The sequence below is a fragment of the Mobula birostris genome, chromosome 7 (genome assembly GCF_030028105.1).
Source record: "Mobula birostris isolate sMobBir1 chromosome 7, sMobBir1.hap1, whole genome shotgun sequence".
Taxonomy (NCBI): Eukaryota; Metazoa; Chordata; class Chondrichthyes; order Myliobatiformes; family Myliobatidae; genus Mobula; species Mobula birostris.
In genome coordinates this window covers 55,216,137-55,233,643 of record NC_092376.1, presented here as the reverse complement: position 1 = coordinate 55,233,643, position 17,507 = coordinate 55,216,137, and the positions used below count along the sequence as shown (strand labels likewise).

Genomic DNA, 17,507 nt, shown 5'->3' with positions numbered 1-17,507 from the left:
ATGGGCAACTGCCAGTCTTCTATACAACCTTGCCCAGGCCTGCGCCCTGGAGAGTGAAGACTTTCCAGGCGCAGATCCATGGTCTCGCAAGACTAACAGATGCCTCTCTCTCTCTCTCTCTCTCTCTCATATATATATAAAATACACACACACATGCATACATATACACACTGAACAGTTGAATGTAAACTTCAGAGTGAAACAAAACAATTGCATTACAAATATGTATAACTCTTTATTGTCCACAAGATGGCAGAATAGATCTTTCAGTTTTGGCACAGTGGGCATCAGATCTTTCACAACGCATGGAAATGCACTTGTAGGCCACCCCAGTATTTTTCCACACTATACTTAATATAACTACGTCACTGGATGAAACTTGAGGCAACCACCTGATAGATTTACTATTCCTCCAAAAATAGACAGAAAAACACAATGGAGCAAAGTGAAGTACAAACAGCTGTTAGAACTCAAGTCTACCAGCATCCCTGGAGGCGAAGTGATGGTCAGTGTTTCAGATTCAGACACTGCATGAGGAGCGAGCGTGCAGTTTGTGTTCGGCTTCACCGTGGTAGTGGAAGGGCGAAGGACAGTATGGGAATGGGAAGGGGGATTCAAATGACATGCAACCAGAAGTTCAAGATGCCCATTGCAGACAGATTGCTTTGCAAAGCCATTTCCCAGTCTACAACTGGTCTCGTCAGTGTGGAGGAGGCCATATTGAAAGGGCTGAATTTAACAGACTAGGTTGAGGAGGTGACTATCTGCCTCACCTGGAAGAGTTGTTTAGATTCCTGAACGGCAGTGCGAGGGGAAGTGAAGGGATGCATGTTGCATTTTCTGTGTTTGCTGGGGAAAGTGTGAAGGGATAGGACGAGGAGGGGTGAGTGGACCAGTGAGTTATGCAGAAGGTGGCTCCTGCTGGAAGTACAAAGGGGGAGATGCAGCTGATGGTGGGACCTCAATGCAGCTGGTGGAAGCCATGAAGAATGATGTGCTGAATGTGAAGACTAGCGGGAAGAAAAGTGAAGACCAAGGATATTCTTTCTCTGCTCTGTCTGGCGGGTGGAGGAGGTCTGAGAGCAGAAGAGTAGGGAATGGAGGAAGTGCGTATGAAGTCTCCAAACAATGCAATAGAGGAGAAGAAGGGATTTCAGGATTCCAGGATAGGAAAGCTGCAACTTAGCAACAGATGCTTGACCTGCGGAATTCTTCCAGCAGTTGCTATTTTGCTTTAGATTCCAGCAATTGCTGTCTTTTCTTTTTATAATGGAGCAAATAAAGCTGTAGCTTCCAGAATATAATCTTAAAATAAGATGTTTCCAAAACTGCCACTGCAAAATGGTAGAGGTGTGGGGTCAAGCATGCTGTGGCTGTTTCACTCTTGCTACATTGAAACCCAATTTACATTTTTTAACTCCTTATAGGTGCAGTTATGCAAAGAAGGGTTTTTTCCCCCCCACAGACTCCTGTATAGCTCCGGTAATAAGGGAAGCCTCTGGAGTGTAATTGTTGATGTACATTTACTACCTTCAGTATGTCTCTTAGTATCATTTACAACAGGTAAATACAATATATATATATATATATATATATATATATATAAAAGGATCTATGACAAATAAACTCTTCTCGGGCTTCCAGCTTGGTACAGATATCGATTATAACTGATGTCTCGATGACAAACTCTGCCATCTTCATCAGACATGAAGTCTGGGCCTGTCTAGTCCAGTGGTGTTTATATCCCCGTTGGCTAGAATGGAAACCCGCATCAAGGAGCACAGGAGGTGTAGTACCTGTTTGGGTTACCCAGAGAAATCGGCGGTAGCAGAACATTGCATTCATAATGGCATTAGGATTGACTTTGACGATAGAAAATTACTATGCCACACCAACGGCTTTTGGGACTGTCTGGAGAAGGAAGCCATTGAAATGAAATGAGAGGAAAAGAATTTTAACAAAGTTGAAGGTCTCACTCCAAGTAAGAACTGGAATTTGATTGTAAACAAAGTGGGACAGCGGTAGCCTGATTGGATGAGGACTAAGCAAACAGGAGGGATGGCCAACGGGAGTATATATACTACCAGACTAGACATGCTGAGGCATTATCCCTGATAAAGATAGGAGAGTTTGTCATCGGAACGTCAGTTAAAATCAACACCTGTACCCTGCTGGAAGCCCGAGAAGAGTTTATTCACAACATACATACATTTTCTGCAAACACATACTCTCAATACAAGCTGAAATGGTCAAGGCAAAGCCAGCTTAAATCTGTTTCTCGAGAAGGCCTCTTTGGTAATGACAGGTGATGTGCTGCTTAAGAGGATTGACCTTGTTTCTAGAGTGGAGATTATGAAGGTTGAACTATCTTTGTGATTTCTCCAAATTAAACAGATGATGCAGACATTCTGCTTCACGTCCTCATTGAATCCTTCACTGATATGCATGAGGTAATGGAAATTACTCCATACATTATGAAGATAAAGATCTCCTCCCGTCTGCCCCGATACAAAACACCTTGCGCCTGACAGTGATCTACAGCAAGAGCTGAGAAAATATGGATCACTTTCCATGTGCCAGGAGCTGCCACTCATCAGTGGGAGACACAATAATAAAGTTCACCATCACTTCCAGAATAATAAGCACTCAAAGTAAAGAGGGGTTGAAACAAGACCTCAAAGCCAGCACCACGCTCTTGGTCTATCAAGTATGCTGCAAAGACGTGAACAAGCTTCCACAAAATCATCAGATCCAATCGTGGTATGGGTGAAGCCAAGTCATTCTCCTATCCCAAGCTAACATTCACAGCAATGGTCTCCAATCACCCCAAAAAGCAATTCTAGCTGGGTAAAATAGTCCACATGGCTTCTGAAACAAATACTTTACTTTGATCTTCACTGTGGCATGAGATTTCCAAGAAAACATAGAAAATACTGCATATGTTCTCAAAATCTCCAGGAAAAAAAATGTAGTCTTTTCTACTACTGATGCAAAACCCTGGTGCATGATCACAGAAAAATGGGAAGGTGCATTGTGGAAGGCGCTAAGCAGGAGGAAGCCACGTGCTGATGGTAAAAGGATCACTTAGCCATAGCCAACATCCCATCAAATAACACCTACACAATGCAGAAAACATGGGGTGGGCTGCATCATGGGGTGTTGAGAATTAAAATCCAGGCTTTAGCAGATGGAGTGAAAGAAGCCAAATGCATAATTCCATTCACAAAATGATACAAACCACACACATAAGCCATGTTCTATAAAAATTAACTTCATTTGAGTGTTAGAATTAGGCAAATGTGTTCTGGGTAGTGTTACTAACTCAGGAAAAGAAAATCCATCAACTGAATCATTTCTTACAGAACCTATGAAGGTGTCGAAAGAATGAATGGTTCTAACTTTACAGGCTTATTTTACCTCTGAACTATTTGTTAAGTAATGGGAAGATTCAGTAATAAGATTGGAATGTTTTCATCATTACTGAGTTTGAAATTTCTTTCTTCCATCCTAGTCTGCTCCAGGATTCTAACTCTAACTTCCTCCTATCTCTACTCCAATGCTATACTGTACGTACAAACTCAGCTTGCAAACATAGCCATCTGTCTCTCCCGCCTCTTGTCTCTTCATGTTCCCCCAAATATTAAAAGCTCTCATTCACAGGGCTTTTCTTGCACTACTTGTAGAAGCAGGCACAGAAATCTAAGATTACAAGTTATCATTCTCCAGTCATCGGCCAACAGACATATGTCAAAGCCGCATCTCACAAGGTAATTAACCTGAGTCGTGGACTACAAATTCCAGATGTTATTGGTGAAAACATCACAGTCACAACAATGTGGATCTAAGTAGCTGCCTTTATATTTACACCTGACTAATATATAACCTACACTTGTGATTGAGCATTTGAGAGACTGACAGTATGGATTTGCTAGCCACCGCAGAGCCACTGTGAACTGTTAGGGTAATGAACAGATTGCAGGAATGGAACCCAGCTGTAACCCAGGAGGACCTGGAGCAGGCAGAGCAGCTCGACCCAACCGTAACCTGGGAGGACCTGTAGCAGGCGGGAAGCTAGACCCAGCTGTAACCTGGGAGGACCTGCAGCAGCCGGGCAGTTAGACCCAGTTGTAATTGGGAGGACCTGCAGCAACCGGGCAGTTAGACCCATTTGTAACCTGGGAGGACCTGCAGCAGCCAGTCAGTTAGACCCAACCGTAACCTGGGAGGACCTACAGCAGCCAGGCAGTTAGACCCAACCAGAACCTGGGAGGACCTGTAGTAGGCAGGGAGCTAGACCCAGCTGTAACCTGGAAGGACCTGCAGCAGCCGGGCAGTCAGACCCAGCTGTAATGTGGGGACCTGTAGCAGCCAGGCAGTCAGACCCAGCCATAATAAGACCATAAGACAAAGGAGCAGAAGTCGGCCATTCGGCCCATCGTGTCCACTCCTCCATTTTATCATGAGTTGATCCATTCTCCCATTTAGTCCCAATCTCCCGCCTTCTCACCATAACCTTTGATGCCCTGGCTACTCAGATACCTATCAATCTCTGCCTTAAATACACCCAATGACTTGGCCTCCACTGCTGCCCGTGGCAACAAATTCCATAGATTCACCACCCTCTGACTAAAAAAATTTCTTCGCATTTCTGTTCTGAATGGGCGCCCTTCAATCTTTAAGTCATGCCCTCTCGTACTAGACTCCCCCATCATGGGAAACAACTTTGCCACATCCACTCTGTCCATGCCTTTCAACATTCGAAATGCTTCTATGAGGTCTCCCCTCATTCTTCTAAACTCCAAGGAATACAGTCCAAGAGCGGGCAAACGTTCCTCATATGTTAACCGTCTCATTCCCGGAATCATTCTAGTGAATCTTCTCTGTACCCACTCCAACATCAGCACATCCTTTCTTAAATAAGGAGACCAAAACTGCCCGCAGTACTCCAAGTGAGGTCTCACCAGCACCTTATAGAGCCTCAACATTACATCCCTGCTCCTATATTCTATTCCACTAGAAATGAATGCCAACATTGCATTCACCTTCTTCACTACCGACTCAACCTGGAGGTTAACCTTAAGGGTATCCTGTACGAGGACTCCCAAGTCCCGTTGCATCTCAGAACTTTGGATTCTTTCTCCATTTAAATAATAGTCTGCCCGTTTATTTTTTCTGCCAAAGTACATAACCATACACTTTCCAACATTGTATTTCATTTGCCACTTCTCTGCCCATTCTTCCAATCTATCCAAGTCTCTCTGCAGACTCTCCATTTCCTCAGCACTACCGGCCCCTCCACCTATCTTCGTATCGTCAGCAAACTTGGCCACAAAGCCATCTATTCCATAATCCAAATCATTGATGTACAACGTAAAAAAAAGCGGCCCCAACACGGACCCCTGTGGACCACCACTGGTAACCGGCAGCCAGCCAGAATAGGATCCCTTTATTCCCACTTTCTGTTTCCTGCCAATCAGCCAACGCTCTATCCACGTATGTAACTTTCAAATGTGGGAGGACCTGCAGCAGGTGGGCAGTTAAACCCAGTTGTAACCCTGGAGGACCAAATGGTAAACAATCAGCATAAATCTTGTTGAAATTAAAAACCTTGTAAGCTGATTAATAAGGTGGTTGCAGAGCTGATATTTCCCGTGACCGTGGGGTAGAATATCATAATTTGCCTGTTTTGTGTCACTCAAACCACCTTGAGAGAGCTTTGCTGCTGCTTGCCTTTGCTTTGCTGAAGATGGGCTTCAGGTGACTTGATATAGCTGGAGGTATTCTTCACTCCATCTGTGCTGATGGTCCAAAATGTTGACAGTTCATTCCTCTCCATAAATTCTGCCTAACCTGCTGAGTTCCTCCAGCATTTTGGGTGTGTTGCTCAAGCTGCCCAGCATCTCATGTTATGGCCCATTAGTTCCCATGTGGACTACAGCATTTAGATCCCATTCTTCTCTCATTTGGAGCATATGGTCTCAGCAGTCAGACACCACAGTGATTGGTTCTCCCAATACTGCACATCTTTCAATCATTACCTGCCAGCCTCCTGTACCTAGTCACTAACCCAATCTATCAGTCAATGAAAACAAACAAAAAAAAATTGCAGGTTCTGGAAATCCAAAACAATAGCAGAAAGTGCTGAAAAATCTCAACAAGTCAGGCAGCATCTTTGGAAAAACAAACAGTTAGCATTTTAGGTCCAAGACCCTTCAACAGTCTTTTCATTTGATGGAAGCTCCTGGGCTAGAACCATTTTCTGTTTTTTCTTTCCATGCTGAGTTTTTCCAGCACTTGGCTTTTATTACTAAGGACTGAGTCAGGGCCTTGAATTAAAATGTCTAATTAACAAACCTCCTACTTATTTTTTTGCAGCATCTCCAACAGACTCAAAATCAAGAGCTCAAAGTCAAAAACTCTCTTATGTGCAAACAATTACCAATGGTGTGGTTTCATTTGATCACATTGCTCTCTACAAACACCCACATTCTACAGGTGAACACACTGCCTGCAATACTGTGCCTACTTAAAATTGTTTTACATACCAAATTGATTAACATTTTGTGTAAACTAATCCACCTGACTTGCTTGAAAATAATTCATTTAACTTAAAGTAAATCTCCTTCCCCTTACACTTGGGCCAGATCTTCCACATCCATTGCATGTAGGAGGAACTTTGATGATTGGTTGATTCTTACTGGTTTAACTGCTGATTATTTGGTTGCAAGCTACCTATGCAGTTTAGTCTTAAAATTCTGAATTAAATTATAAACACTAAGACCAAATTTCAGTGTTGCATTTCTATCTTTGAGTGTGCCATTCTCACAAAATTTTCCAGCACTTCCCCCAGCCTGAGATTGTGTGTGTTCGACTAAGTACGCATTAATCTTCCACTCTGCATTGAAGCTTAGTTTACAGCCAATATAAAGAAATACTTTTATTTTCACCACTTGTTTTGATTTTCTCTGCCCCTAAACATTTTATTTGTTTTTTATACACTACTGCCGCAACAAAAATTCCCAGTCAGTAACCAAAAATGCATGTTAAGTGATAAAATTTTGTCCTTACCTATTTCTTCTCCAAGGGAGGAATTCAGTATTGCACCAGCAGATGCAACAACAGCACAATTCCTGAAGGCCTGTGGGTTAACCCTGATCTTGCTCAGAGGAATTTTAGGAATGTGCTTTCTCCAACCAGATGTAGAAAATGGAGCCTCCTTCCCATCAAGGGTTCTTAGTTTGACTTTGTTTTTCAATTGGCAGAGGAGATCTTCTCCAATCATCCTTTCAGCTTCCCCTTTCTTCTGATAGTTGACACCATGTCTGTTTTCATTCACATACTCCCTCATAGCTTTTTGTAACCGAGGATTCAGCATCTCAGATGACATATTTCCTCTCCACAGTTTGACAAGCAGTGAACTGGATTTTGAAAACTCCAAGTCCTCTAGGTCAAAGGAATCTAGATTTTCATGTAAAGGGTCAAGAGGGTAATTTGAACTTTCCTTATTCTGAATAACTGTTTCATAAGGCCTAGACTTTGCATTTTGAATCATTATTTCTTCATAAGAATTGCCGTCTTTATTGATAACTTTAATGATCTTATCCATCTCCTGGTTTTGAGTTTGCAGCTGTCCACCGATCTGTCTTTTCTTCACACTTTTCCAGACTTTAAGCTCGCCACTGTCCTCTTCCTCCTGGGTCCATTTTAGATTGGGATCATTCAAATAATCTAAACGCAATGAATGCACAGAATCTTCATCATCCTCAAAGAAAAGACTATTTGCCTTGTGACTTGCTGAGACCTTGGGATTTTGGAAGGCCCCCATAATGGCTCTCAGTTTACCCTGTACGGGGAAGAGCCTTCTTGTCTCAGTATTTGTGAAAAAGCTGGCTGGACGCTCATCTGTTTTGAAGTCTGTGAAATATGTAAACAGCAGCAAGACGACGAGTGCCCATGCCAGTATCCCAATCAGCACTAGGTGCTTCCATTGCTTGGCCTTGGCTTTCATTGTCCAAACTGCACCAAACTCCTCTTGGATTCAGCACAGCTGGAGTGTGAAAAAGCCAGCTAAAAAAAAGTAAAGTAAAATTACATATTTGATTAAAACAAAAACATTAAAACAAGAGAAGTAAATCTTAAACAAATCAAATTTATCTTAATCTATTTTAAAGAATAAACCTTTCAGAGTTGCTCCTTTAAATGGCCAGTACCACTATTTCCTAGGAAGAAAAGCCTCTCGTCAAAATTCTATCACAGACCATAGTTGATAATGATATTACAAAGCAGTGACATATGAATTATATTATCAGACTCTAGTCTTGACATCATTTTCCAATGGAGATTATTCATCTTAAAAATCCCCGCTAATAGCTTGAATGAGGATATCTTTGTGGGTCAGAGGATATGGTGTCCTCTCATGTGCAGTAGTTTTGGTGGTAAATATGCACCATGATGGTGAGAATGATCTAATAGATCTAATGATCTAATAATCTAATAGATGTGAATTTTAACAAGTCATAAAAAACAACATCTCTGACCATGCAGTAGCCTCTCAGTACTGGGCTAAATTATTAAAGTGAATTCATACTCAAGTTTTAGGAATGGGACACAAACTCTTGGACATCTGACTCGAGAGACAGGCGCTATCATTGAACTACGCTAAGACTTTTAAGAGAGAAAAACAGTTCAATAACCTTTTAAAAAAAGGCTGAAAAGGCATCCCTCAATAGTCAGAAAGACAAAAAGGGGAAAAAGCACCTCAGAGAAAAAAAAAGACATCTCTATGTTCAAGATTATGAACAATCAAAAAGCTTCCCATACCTTAATAACTCAATCAGCAATCTACATTCACAACTGTCAACAAAATCACTGTGCAACACTCCCAAGAATGTTACTAGAACCAGTGAAGTTAAAATTATGGTCCTGAAACTTTACAGGTAACTCTGCTTACAGAGAACACACAGCACAGAGGGAAGTCTTTTAGTCCAACTCCTCCCATTCTTCCTGACGTATGTATCTGCAAAGCTCTGTGGGCTTTTCCAACTTGTAGCTAATACATCTATAAAATTCACTGCAGTCAGTAGCAAATTCCAAACTCCTTTTATAAAGGAGTTTCTTTTGAAGTCCCTACTTAGTTTCCAATTGGCTTTTATTTTGATAGCTTTCAGTTCTGCTCTTCCATTCAAGTCAAAACACCATCTCTGAACCTGCAATCAAAATCTTTCACAAGATTTCAAAGCCTATTGAACAGTCCCCTTGTCCAGAATCTTGACCTGATTGTATACTGTATGTCATTATAACGTTGCATCCTCTTGTCCATCTGCACTGCAAGTTCTTTGGAACTATAATACTTTATTCTGCAGTTTGTTGTTGTTTTCTCTGATGCACTCTCTAACAAGATGACAATTTGCACAGCTGGTTGAACGCTTAAAATTGGTGCAGCCTTTCATTAATTCTGTTATGGCTATTATTCTACGGATTTATTGCAGATGCTTGCAAGAAAATGAATCTCAGGGTTGTTTATGGTGACACATATATGTACTTTGATAATAAATTTACTTTGAACTTTGAACTATATAGATGGCATGCAAAACAAAGCTTTTCACTGCAACTCAGTATTTGTGACAATAATAAATCAATTTATTATTTGATAATAAGGAGGATGGGAACCAGAATGCCAGAGCAGATAGCGGAGCGGGGGTGAAAATAAATGATGTTAAAAGTTCATGCAAAGTCACAAATAGAAGTGTTGTGTGTGGTGGTGATAACCTTCTGAGGTGTGTCTATTTCAATGCAAGGAGTATTGTGGGGAAGGCTGACGAGCTGAGGGCATGGATTGACACATGGAATTATGACATTACAGCCATTGGTGAAACTTGGCTACAGGAGGGGCAGGACTGGCAGCTTAATGTTCCAGGGCGCTGATGTTTCGGACGTGATAGAGGCAGAGGAATGAAGGGTGGGTGGGGGGGGGGGTGGTGGCATTGCTAGTCAGGGAAAATGTTACAGCAGTGCTCAGGCAGGACAGATTAGAGGGCTTGTCTACCAGGCCATATGGGTGGAGCTGAGAAACAGGAAAGGTATGACCACATTAATGGGGTTGTATTATAGACCACCCAATAGTCAACGAGAATTGGAGGAGCAAATCTGCAGAGTGATAGCAGACAACTGCAGGAAACATAAAGTTGTGATAGTAGAGGATTTTAATTTTCCACATATTGATTGGGACTCTCATACTGTCAAATGTCTAGACAGGTTAGAGTTTGTAAAATGTGCTCAGGAAAGTTTTCTAAATCAATATATAGAGGTCCAACTAGAGAGGATGCAATATTAGATCTCTTATTAGGAAACGAGTTAGGACAGGTGACGCAAGTGTGTGTAGGGGAACACTTTGGTTCCAGTGATCATAACACCATTAGTTTCAACTTGATCATGGATAAAGATAGATCTGGTCCTCGGGTTGAGGTTCTAAACTGGAAAAAGGCCAAATTTGAAGAAATGAGAAAGGACCTAAAAAGCGTGGATTGGGACTCATTCTTCTCTGGTAAGGATGTGATTGGTAAGTGGGAGGCCTTCAAAGGAGAAATTTTGAGAGTGCAGAGTTAGTATGTTCCTGTCAGGATTAAAGACAAAGTGAATAAGAATAAGTAACACACATCAAAGTTGCTGGTGAACGCAGCAGGCCAGGCAGCATCTCTAGGAAGAAGTACAGTCGACGTTTCGGGCCGAGACCCTTCGTCAGGACTAACTGAAGGAAGAGCTAGTAAGAGATTTGAAAGTGGGAGGGGGAGGGGGAGGTGGAGATCCAAAATGATAGGAGAAGACAGGAGGGGGAGGGGTGGAGCCAAGAGCTGGACAGGTGATTGGCAAAAGAGATATGAGAGGATCATGGGACAGGAGGCCCAGGGAGAAGGAAAAGGGGAAGGGGGGGAAACCTAGGGGATGGGCAAGGAGTATAGTCAGAGGGACGGAGGGGGAAAAAGGAGAGAGAGGGAAAGAATGTGTGTATATAAATAAATAACGGATGGGGTACGAGGGGGCGGTGGGGCATTAGCGGAAGTTAGAGAAGTCAATGTTCATGCCATCAGGTTGGAGGCTACCCAGACAGAATATAAGGTGGTGTTCCTCCAACCTGAGTGTGGCTTCACCTTTACAGCAGAGGAGGCCGTGGATAGACATATCAGAATGGGAATGGGATGTGGAATTAAAATGTGTGGCCACTGGGAGATCCTGTTTTCTCTGGCGGACAGAGCGTAGGTGTTCAGCAAAATGATCTCCCAGTCTGTGTCGGGTTTCGCTAATATATAGAAGGCCACATCGGGAACACCGGACACAGTATATCACCCCAGCCGACTCACAGGTGAAGTGTCGCCTCACCTGGAAGGACTGTTTGAGGCCCTGAATGGTGGTAAGGGAGGAAGTGTAAGGGCATGTGTAGCACTTGTTCCGCTTACAAGGATAAGTGCCAGGAAGGAGATCAGTGGGGAGGGATGGGGGGGGGATGAATGGACAAGGGAGTCGCGTAGGGAGCGATCCCTGCGAAAAGCTGGGGAGGGGGGGAAGGAAAGATGTGCTTAGTGGCGGGATCCCGTTGGAGGTGGCGGAAGTTATGGAGAATAACATGTTGGACCCAGAGGCTGGTGGGGTGGTAGGTGAGGACCAGGGGAACCCTATTCCTAGTGGGGTGGCGGGAGGATGGAGTGAGAGCAGATGTGCATGAAATAGGGGAGATGCGTTTGACAGCAGAGTTGATGGTGGAGGAAGAGAAGCCCCTTTCTTTAAAAAAGGAGGATATCTCCCTCAAACAACAGGAATTCTGCAGATGCTGGAAATTCAAGCAACACACATCAAAGTTGCTGGTGAACGCAGCAGGCCAAGCACCATCTGTAGGAAGAGGTGCAGTCGATGTTTCAGGCCGAGACCCTTCGTCAGGACTAGAACTTCGTCCTGACGAAGGGTCTTGGCCTGAAACGTTGACTGCACCTCTTCCTACAGATGCTGCTTGGCCTGCTGTGTTCATCAGCAACTTTGATGTGTGTTGCTTGGATATCTCCCTCGTCCTGGAATGAAAAGCCTCATCCTGAGAGCAGATGCGGCAGAGATGGAGGAATTGCGAGAAGGGGATGGCATTTTTGCAAGAGACAGGGTGAGAAGAGGAGTAGTCCAGATAGCTGTGAGCTATCACAGAATAAGGAACCTTGGTTCTCAAGGGATATTGGAACTCTGATAAAGAAGAAGAGAGAGATGTATGACATGTATAGGAAACAGGGAGCAAATAAAGTGCTTGATGAGTATAAAAAGTACAAAAAATACTTAAGAAAGAAGTCAGGAGGGCTAAAAGAAGACATGAGGTTGCTTTGGCAGTCAAGGTGAAGGATAATCTAAAGAGCATCTGCAGGTATATTAAGAGCATAAGGATAGCAAGGGATAAAATTGGTCCTCTTGAAGATCAGAGTGGTTGGCTATGTATGGAACCAAAAGAAATGGGGTAGATTTTAAATGGTTTTTTTGCGTCTGCATTTACTAAGGAAACTGGCATGGAGTCAATGGAAATAAAGCAAAGAAGAAGTGAGGTCATGGAACCTATACAGATTGAAGAGGAGGAGGTGCTTGCTATCTTGAGGCAAATCAGAGTAGATAAATCCCCAGGACCTGACAGGGTATTCCCTCAGACCTTGAAGGAGACTAGTGTTGAAATTGCAGGGGCCCTAGCAGATATATTTAAAATGTCGGTATCTGCAGGTGAGGTGTCGGAGGATTGGAGGATAGCTCATATTGTTCCGTTGTTTAAACAAGGCTCTAAAAGTAACCCAGGAAATTATAGGCCGGTAAGTTTGACATCGGTAGTAAGTAAATTATTGGAAGGAGTACTAAGAGATAGGATCTACAAGTATTTGGATAGACAGGAACTTATTAGGGAGAGTCAACATGGCTTTGTGCGTGGTAGGTCATGTTTAACAAATCTATTAGAGTTTTTCGAGGAGGTTACCAGGAAAGTGGACGAAGGGAAGGCAGTGGATGTTGTCTACATGGACTTCAGTAAGGCCTTAGACAAGGTCCCGCTTGGGAGGTTAGTTAGGAAGATTCAGTCGTTAGGTATACATGGAGAGGTGGTAAATTGGATTAGACATTGGCTCAATGGAAGAAGCCAGAGAATGGTAGTGGAGGATTGCTTCTCTGAGTGGAGGCCTGTGACTAGTGGTATGGCACAGGGATCAGCGCTGAGTCCATTGTTATTTGTCATCTATATCAATGATCAGGATGATAATGTGGTAAGTTGGATCAGCAAATTTGCTAATGATACAAAGATTGGAGGTGTAGTGGACAGTGAGGAAGGTTTTCAAAGCTTGCAGAGGGACTTGGACCAGCTGGAAGAATGGGCTGAAAAATGGCAGATGGAGTTTCATACAGACAAGTGTGAGGTATTGCACTTTGGACGAACAAACCAAGGTAGAACATACAGGGTAAATGGCAAGGCACTGAGGAGTGCAGTAGAACAGAGGGATCTGGGAATACAGATACAAAATTCCTTAAAAGTGGCGTCACAGGTAGATAGGGTTGTAAAGAGAGCTTTTGGTACATTGGCCTTTATAAATCAAAGTATTGAATATAAGAGTTGGAATGTTATGGTGAGGTTGTCTAAGGCATTGGTGAGGCCGAATCTGGAGTATTGTGTTCAGTTTTGGTCACCAAATTACAGGAAGGATATTAATAAGGTTGAAAGAGTGCAGAGAAGGTTTACAAGGATGTTGCTGGGACTTGAGAAACTGATTTACAGAGAAAGGTTGAATAGGTTAGGACTTTATTCCCTAGAGCATAGAAGGATGAGGGGAGATTTGAAGGAGGGTTATAAAATTATGATGGGTATAGATAGAGTAAATGCAAGCAGTCTTTTTTCCACTGAGGCTAGGGGAAAAAAAAAAAGGACATGGGTTAAAGGAGAGAGGGGAAAAGTTTAAAGGGAACATTAGTGGGAGGCTTCTTCACACAGAGAGTGGTGGGAGTGTGGAATGAGCTGCCAGGTGAAGTGGTAAATGCGGGCTCACTTTTAACATTTAAGAAAAACTTGGACAGGTACATGGATGAGAGGTGTATGGAAGGATATGGTCCAGGTGCAGGTCAGTGGGACTAGGCAGAAAAATGGTTCGGCACAGCCAAGAAGGGCTAAAAGGCCTGTTTCTGTGCTGTAATGTTCTATGGTTCTATGGTTCTAATTTACCAATTTAATTTAAACATAGGTAGTGTGAGGGCGAATAGGAAGTATAAGCAGAGCAATATGATGTGCATAGCAATAGAACGCTGACATTTCTGATATGGATAAATCAGCTTATAGACTGCTCACAGGAACTGAACTCTTATGTAACCCAGGGATTGCCTGTTTGGCTACTTTTCATAAGCATTGTTGGACTTGTAATAGAAAGTTAATGCAATTGATATCTTTGTGAAGGACAGCAGGAGTGGGAGCCAACTGAGGAGAGTTGTGGTGAAAACATATTAGTTAGCAAATTCATTCATGGAGCTTACTATGATTTTGACAGTTACCAAAATCATTACTTTGGACTATGGTATTTCTTACCAAACTGCAATGATTCATTTAATTTCTGTTGAAGTACAACTAAAATGCCCATTCTTCAAGTTTGTTAGTAGTGTTTTGCCTAATTTCTACAAATTTAGAAACTATTCTTTTTGTTTCCAAAGTTGAAATCTTTAATATAGGTGGTGACTAATTCCACTTTCTAGCTCTAACTACCTTAGGCCCCTCTTATAGAGTACAACTCAGAAACAGACCCTTCAGCCCATCTAGTCCATGCCAACCCAATTAAACTGCCTATTCCCATTGACTTGAACCCAGACCATAGCCATCTATACACCTATTATCCATGTGCCTATCCAAACTTCTCTTAAACTTTGAAATCGAGCTCGCATACTTTGTTTTCTGTCTTGAAGGCAAATTCTTATTCATTCTGCTACTTGATTATTAAACTAGACTTATCAAAGGCCATTTGGAAATCTACACAATGAACATTTACTTTGTTACCCAAACTGATCTTTCCAGTTATCTTTAGAAGGAACCCTTTTGAAAAGTCACGAGAAGAATTTCCCTAAAGGTAATCATGTTGTCTACCAATTAACAGATTTTCACTGCCTATGCTTATTTCTCATTTTCTGCTTTAGTAAAATTAAGTTGGAAAACCTATTCTCTTCCCATTGTTAGCAAACTACCAGAATTATTGAATACATAATACTGGCCTTACTACCTTATCTCTAGGTTATTTTATAATTCACAGGCACAATCGATCCAGAGCAGGTTTTTTTCTCCCTCATTGAATTTGATTAGATTAAATAATGATTCTCTCAATTTTATTTTCAATACTGGTGTAAAGTTGTCAATCTCACCTTGGGATGTCATGTATACCTGTTAATAAATGCGGGACCAAAATATTTATTTAATATGCTTGAAACAGCTCTGTAATTTTACTCTATCTATTCAGTAGTGCCCCTATTCTATCCCTGACCTTTCTTTTTAATATTGCATTAATAGATTATTTTATTACATATTATATTCAATAATTTAATGTTAAATTTTCTCATTGTTTACCTAATATTGTTGGCCTTTTCTAGCCTCATATTCTTTCTTCTTGGTCTTGTTACTCTCTACTATCCTACTACACATCTTCTTTGCTTATCTTCACTTTTCCCCCAACATCTTTATTTACCATTGGTGTCTCAATATAGTTAGTTTATTCCTGCATCTTACAGCAATACATTTTTCCTTTGCTACTTTCAGTCATTTTTTCCCAATAGTATTTTCATAAATTCTACTACTACTAACGCTTTAAAATCTGCTTATTCCCCAACTATTACCCTGGTATTTGTCAACCTTATGTTTTTACTTAATCGCTATTATTAGATATAATTATGGTCACTACTGATTAAAAGATTTCTTGTGTCTTCTGTTCTATTTATCCTAAATCCACACACAAGATAGAAAATCAGATCAATTAATCCTTCAAATAAGAGTTTTTGAGCAATTAATTTCAAGACAATTGAAATTTCACCATGTTTGTTCCATTAATTTCCCATGTTTGCATCTATTTTTCTTTCTTCAACCTCTCGAGCTGTAAAATTGACCTATAAGCCCATCCCAATAATTGCAATTAGTTTTTTTTATTTCTATCAATACATCTTCTATTTCTCTCACCCGCACTTATCACAGCTCTTGACTGTCACTGTTATCTCTAATAAGTATGTCCCCTGCATCTTTCTTCTACCCTTCTAAATATCATATGTTGTAGTTTTCACTTCTGAATTTTTTTTAAAAAATGCAGCCACATTGCAGTAGTCCCTGCTCGCTTCTCTTCACAAGGGAACACATATTTCCTCTGGTTCCCTGCTTTATTAAAGAAAAACAGAGTGCAAAAAAAACAACAGATTTTCATGAATTCTATTACACTTCTTTGTGTTCCTGCGAATGCCTGCAGGAAAATGAATCTGAGGGTAGTATACGGTGACATATACATGCTTTGATAATAAATTTACTTTGAATTTGTCTTTGTATCCAACTAGTTTAATTCATCAACAAGAGAAATCACTCTGACTATATTTTTAGCCTCCAGCTCTATTTTATCTTGGTCATTTATATCTTGATCTTCTTTATCATTTCTATTTTAGTAAAGCATCTCATTTCTTCTCAATTTTGCTTGCCGACAATTAGTACTTAGGCTCTGCCACTTCTATTTACCTTTGCTGCTATCGCTGCGTCCCACTGGTAGAACCCAATCAGGTTCATTCTACTGAGATCTATCTTTAGTTAAAATAAAGTCTCAAAGGATTTCTTTACTCAGCTCTTCACAGGTGATTCACCTACGTCTTAAACCAGGAGATGCAGCCACTTCAGTTTCTGAGGGTGGAAGATGACACTGTAGTCTGTGGCGGAGGAGGGTGTGACTTCTGAATGGTTATCAGGAACAATGAAGAGTCCAGAAGAAGCGAGAGGGAACAACCTCTGCCCAGTCAGGCTCCATAGCAGCACTACCTCTGAAAGAACTGCAAAGCATTGCTGAGGAACGCTGGAGTAAAGGGAAGGCTGGAAACAAAGAAACAGCTGCATTAGTTACACTGAACAGCATCGAGACCCGGATTCTCCTAACCAAGCACTACTCAGAAATAGTGATTATTCCCCTGGCTTAACTTTTTCTGATTACACAGGAAATTCTAGTTTCAGCTTTGAGAAATGGTGATTTTTCTTCCCTGACATTAAAGTTAAAACTCCAAACACACAGATTGAGTTTTAACTTTTAAGTCAGAGAAGTATCCATGTGGTGATATATACCTACTTTAATAATAAACTTACTTTGGCTTGACATTGACTCTGAAGAAGTTGAGAAGAGAGGGCTCATTGTTTCAAATTCTTGACTACCACTGGACTTATGTGTACCTTTTGTCTTTTTCCGAAACTGACACTGAAGTTATTTCCTGGTATTCAGCTTACTATCTTGTGCCTTCTC

At 41.5% G+C, this 17,507-nt stretch overlaps 1 protein-coding gene across 1 annotated transcript in view; it reads right to left on the bottom strand.

Moving 5' to 3' along the window:
- st6gal2a (ST6 beta-galactosamide alpha-2,6-sialyltranferase 2a) overlaps positions 1–16,803 on the bottom strand; it is a 61,695-nt gene extending 44,892 nt beyond the window's left edge. The window contains exons 1-2 of the mRNA XM_072263198.1: positions 16,742–16,803; positions 7,069–8,067 (exon numbers count right to left, since the gene is read on the bottom strand). Coding sequence (XP_072119299.1) covers positions 7,069–8,008 — 940 coding nt within the window. The 5' untranslated portion in view covers positions 8,009–8,067; positions 16,742–16,803. The remainder of the gene's footprint in view (positions 1–7,068; positions 8,068–16,741) is intronic.
- Between the last annotated feature and the right edge of the window lie 704 nt (positions 16,804–17,507).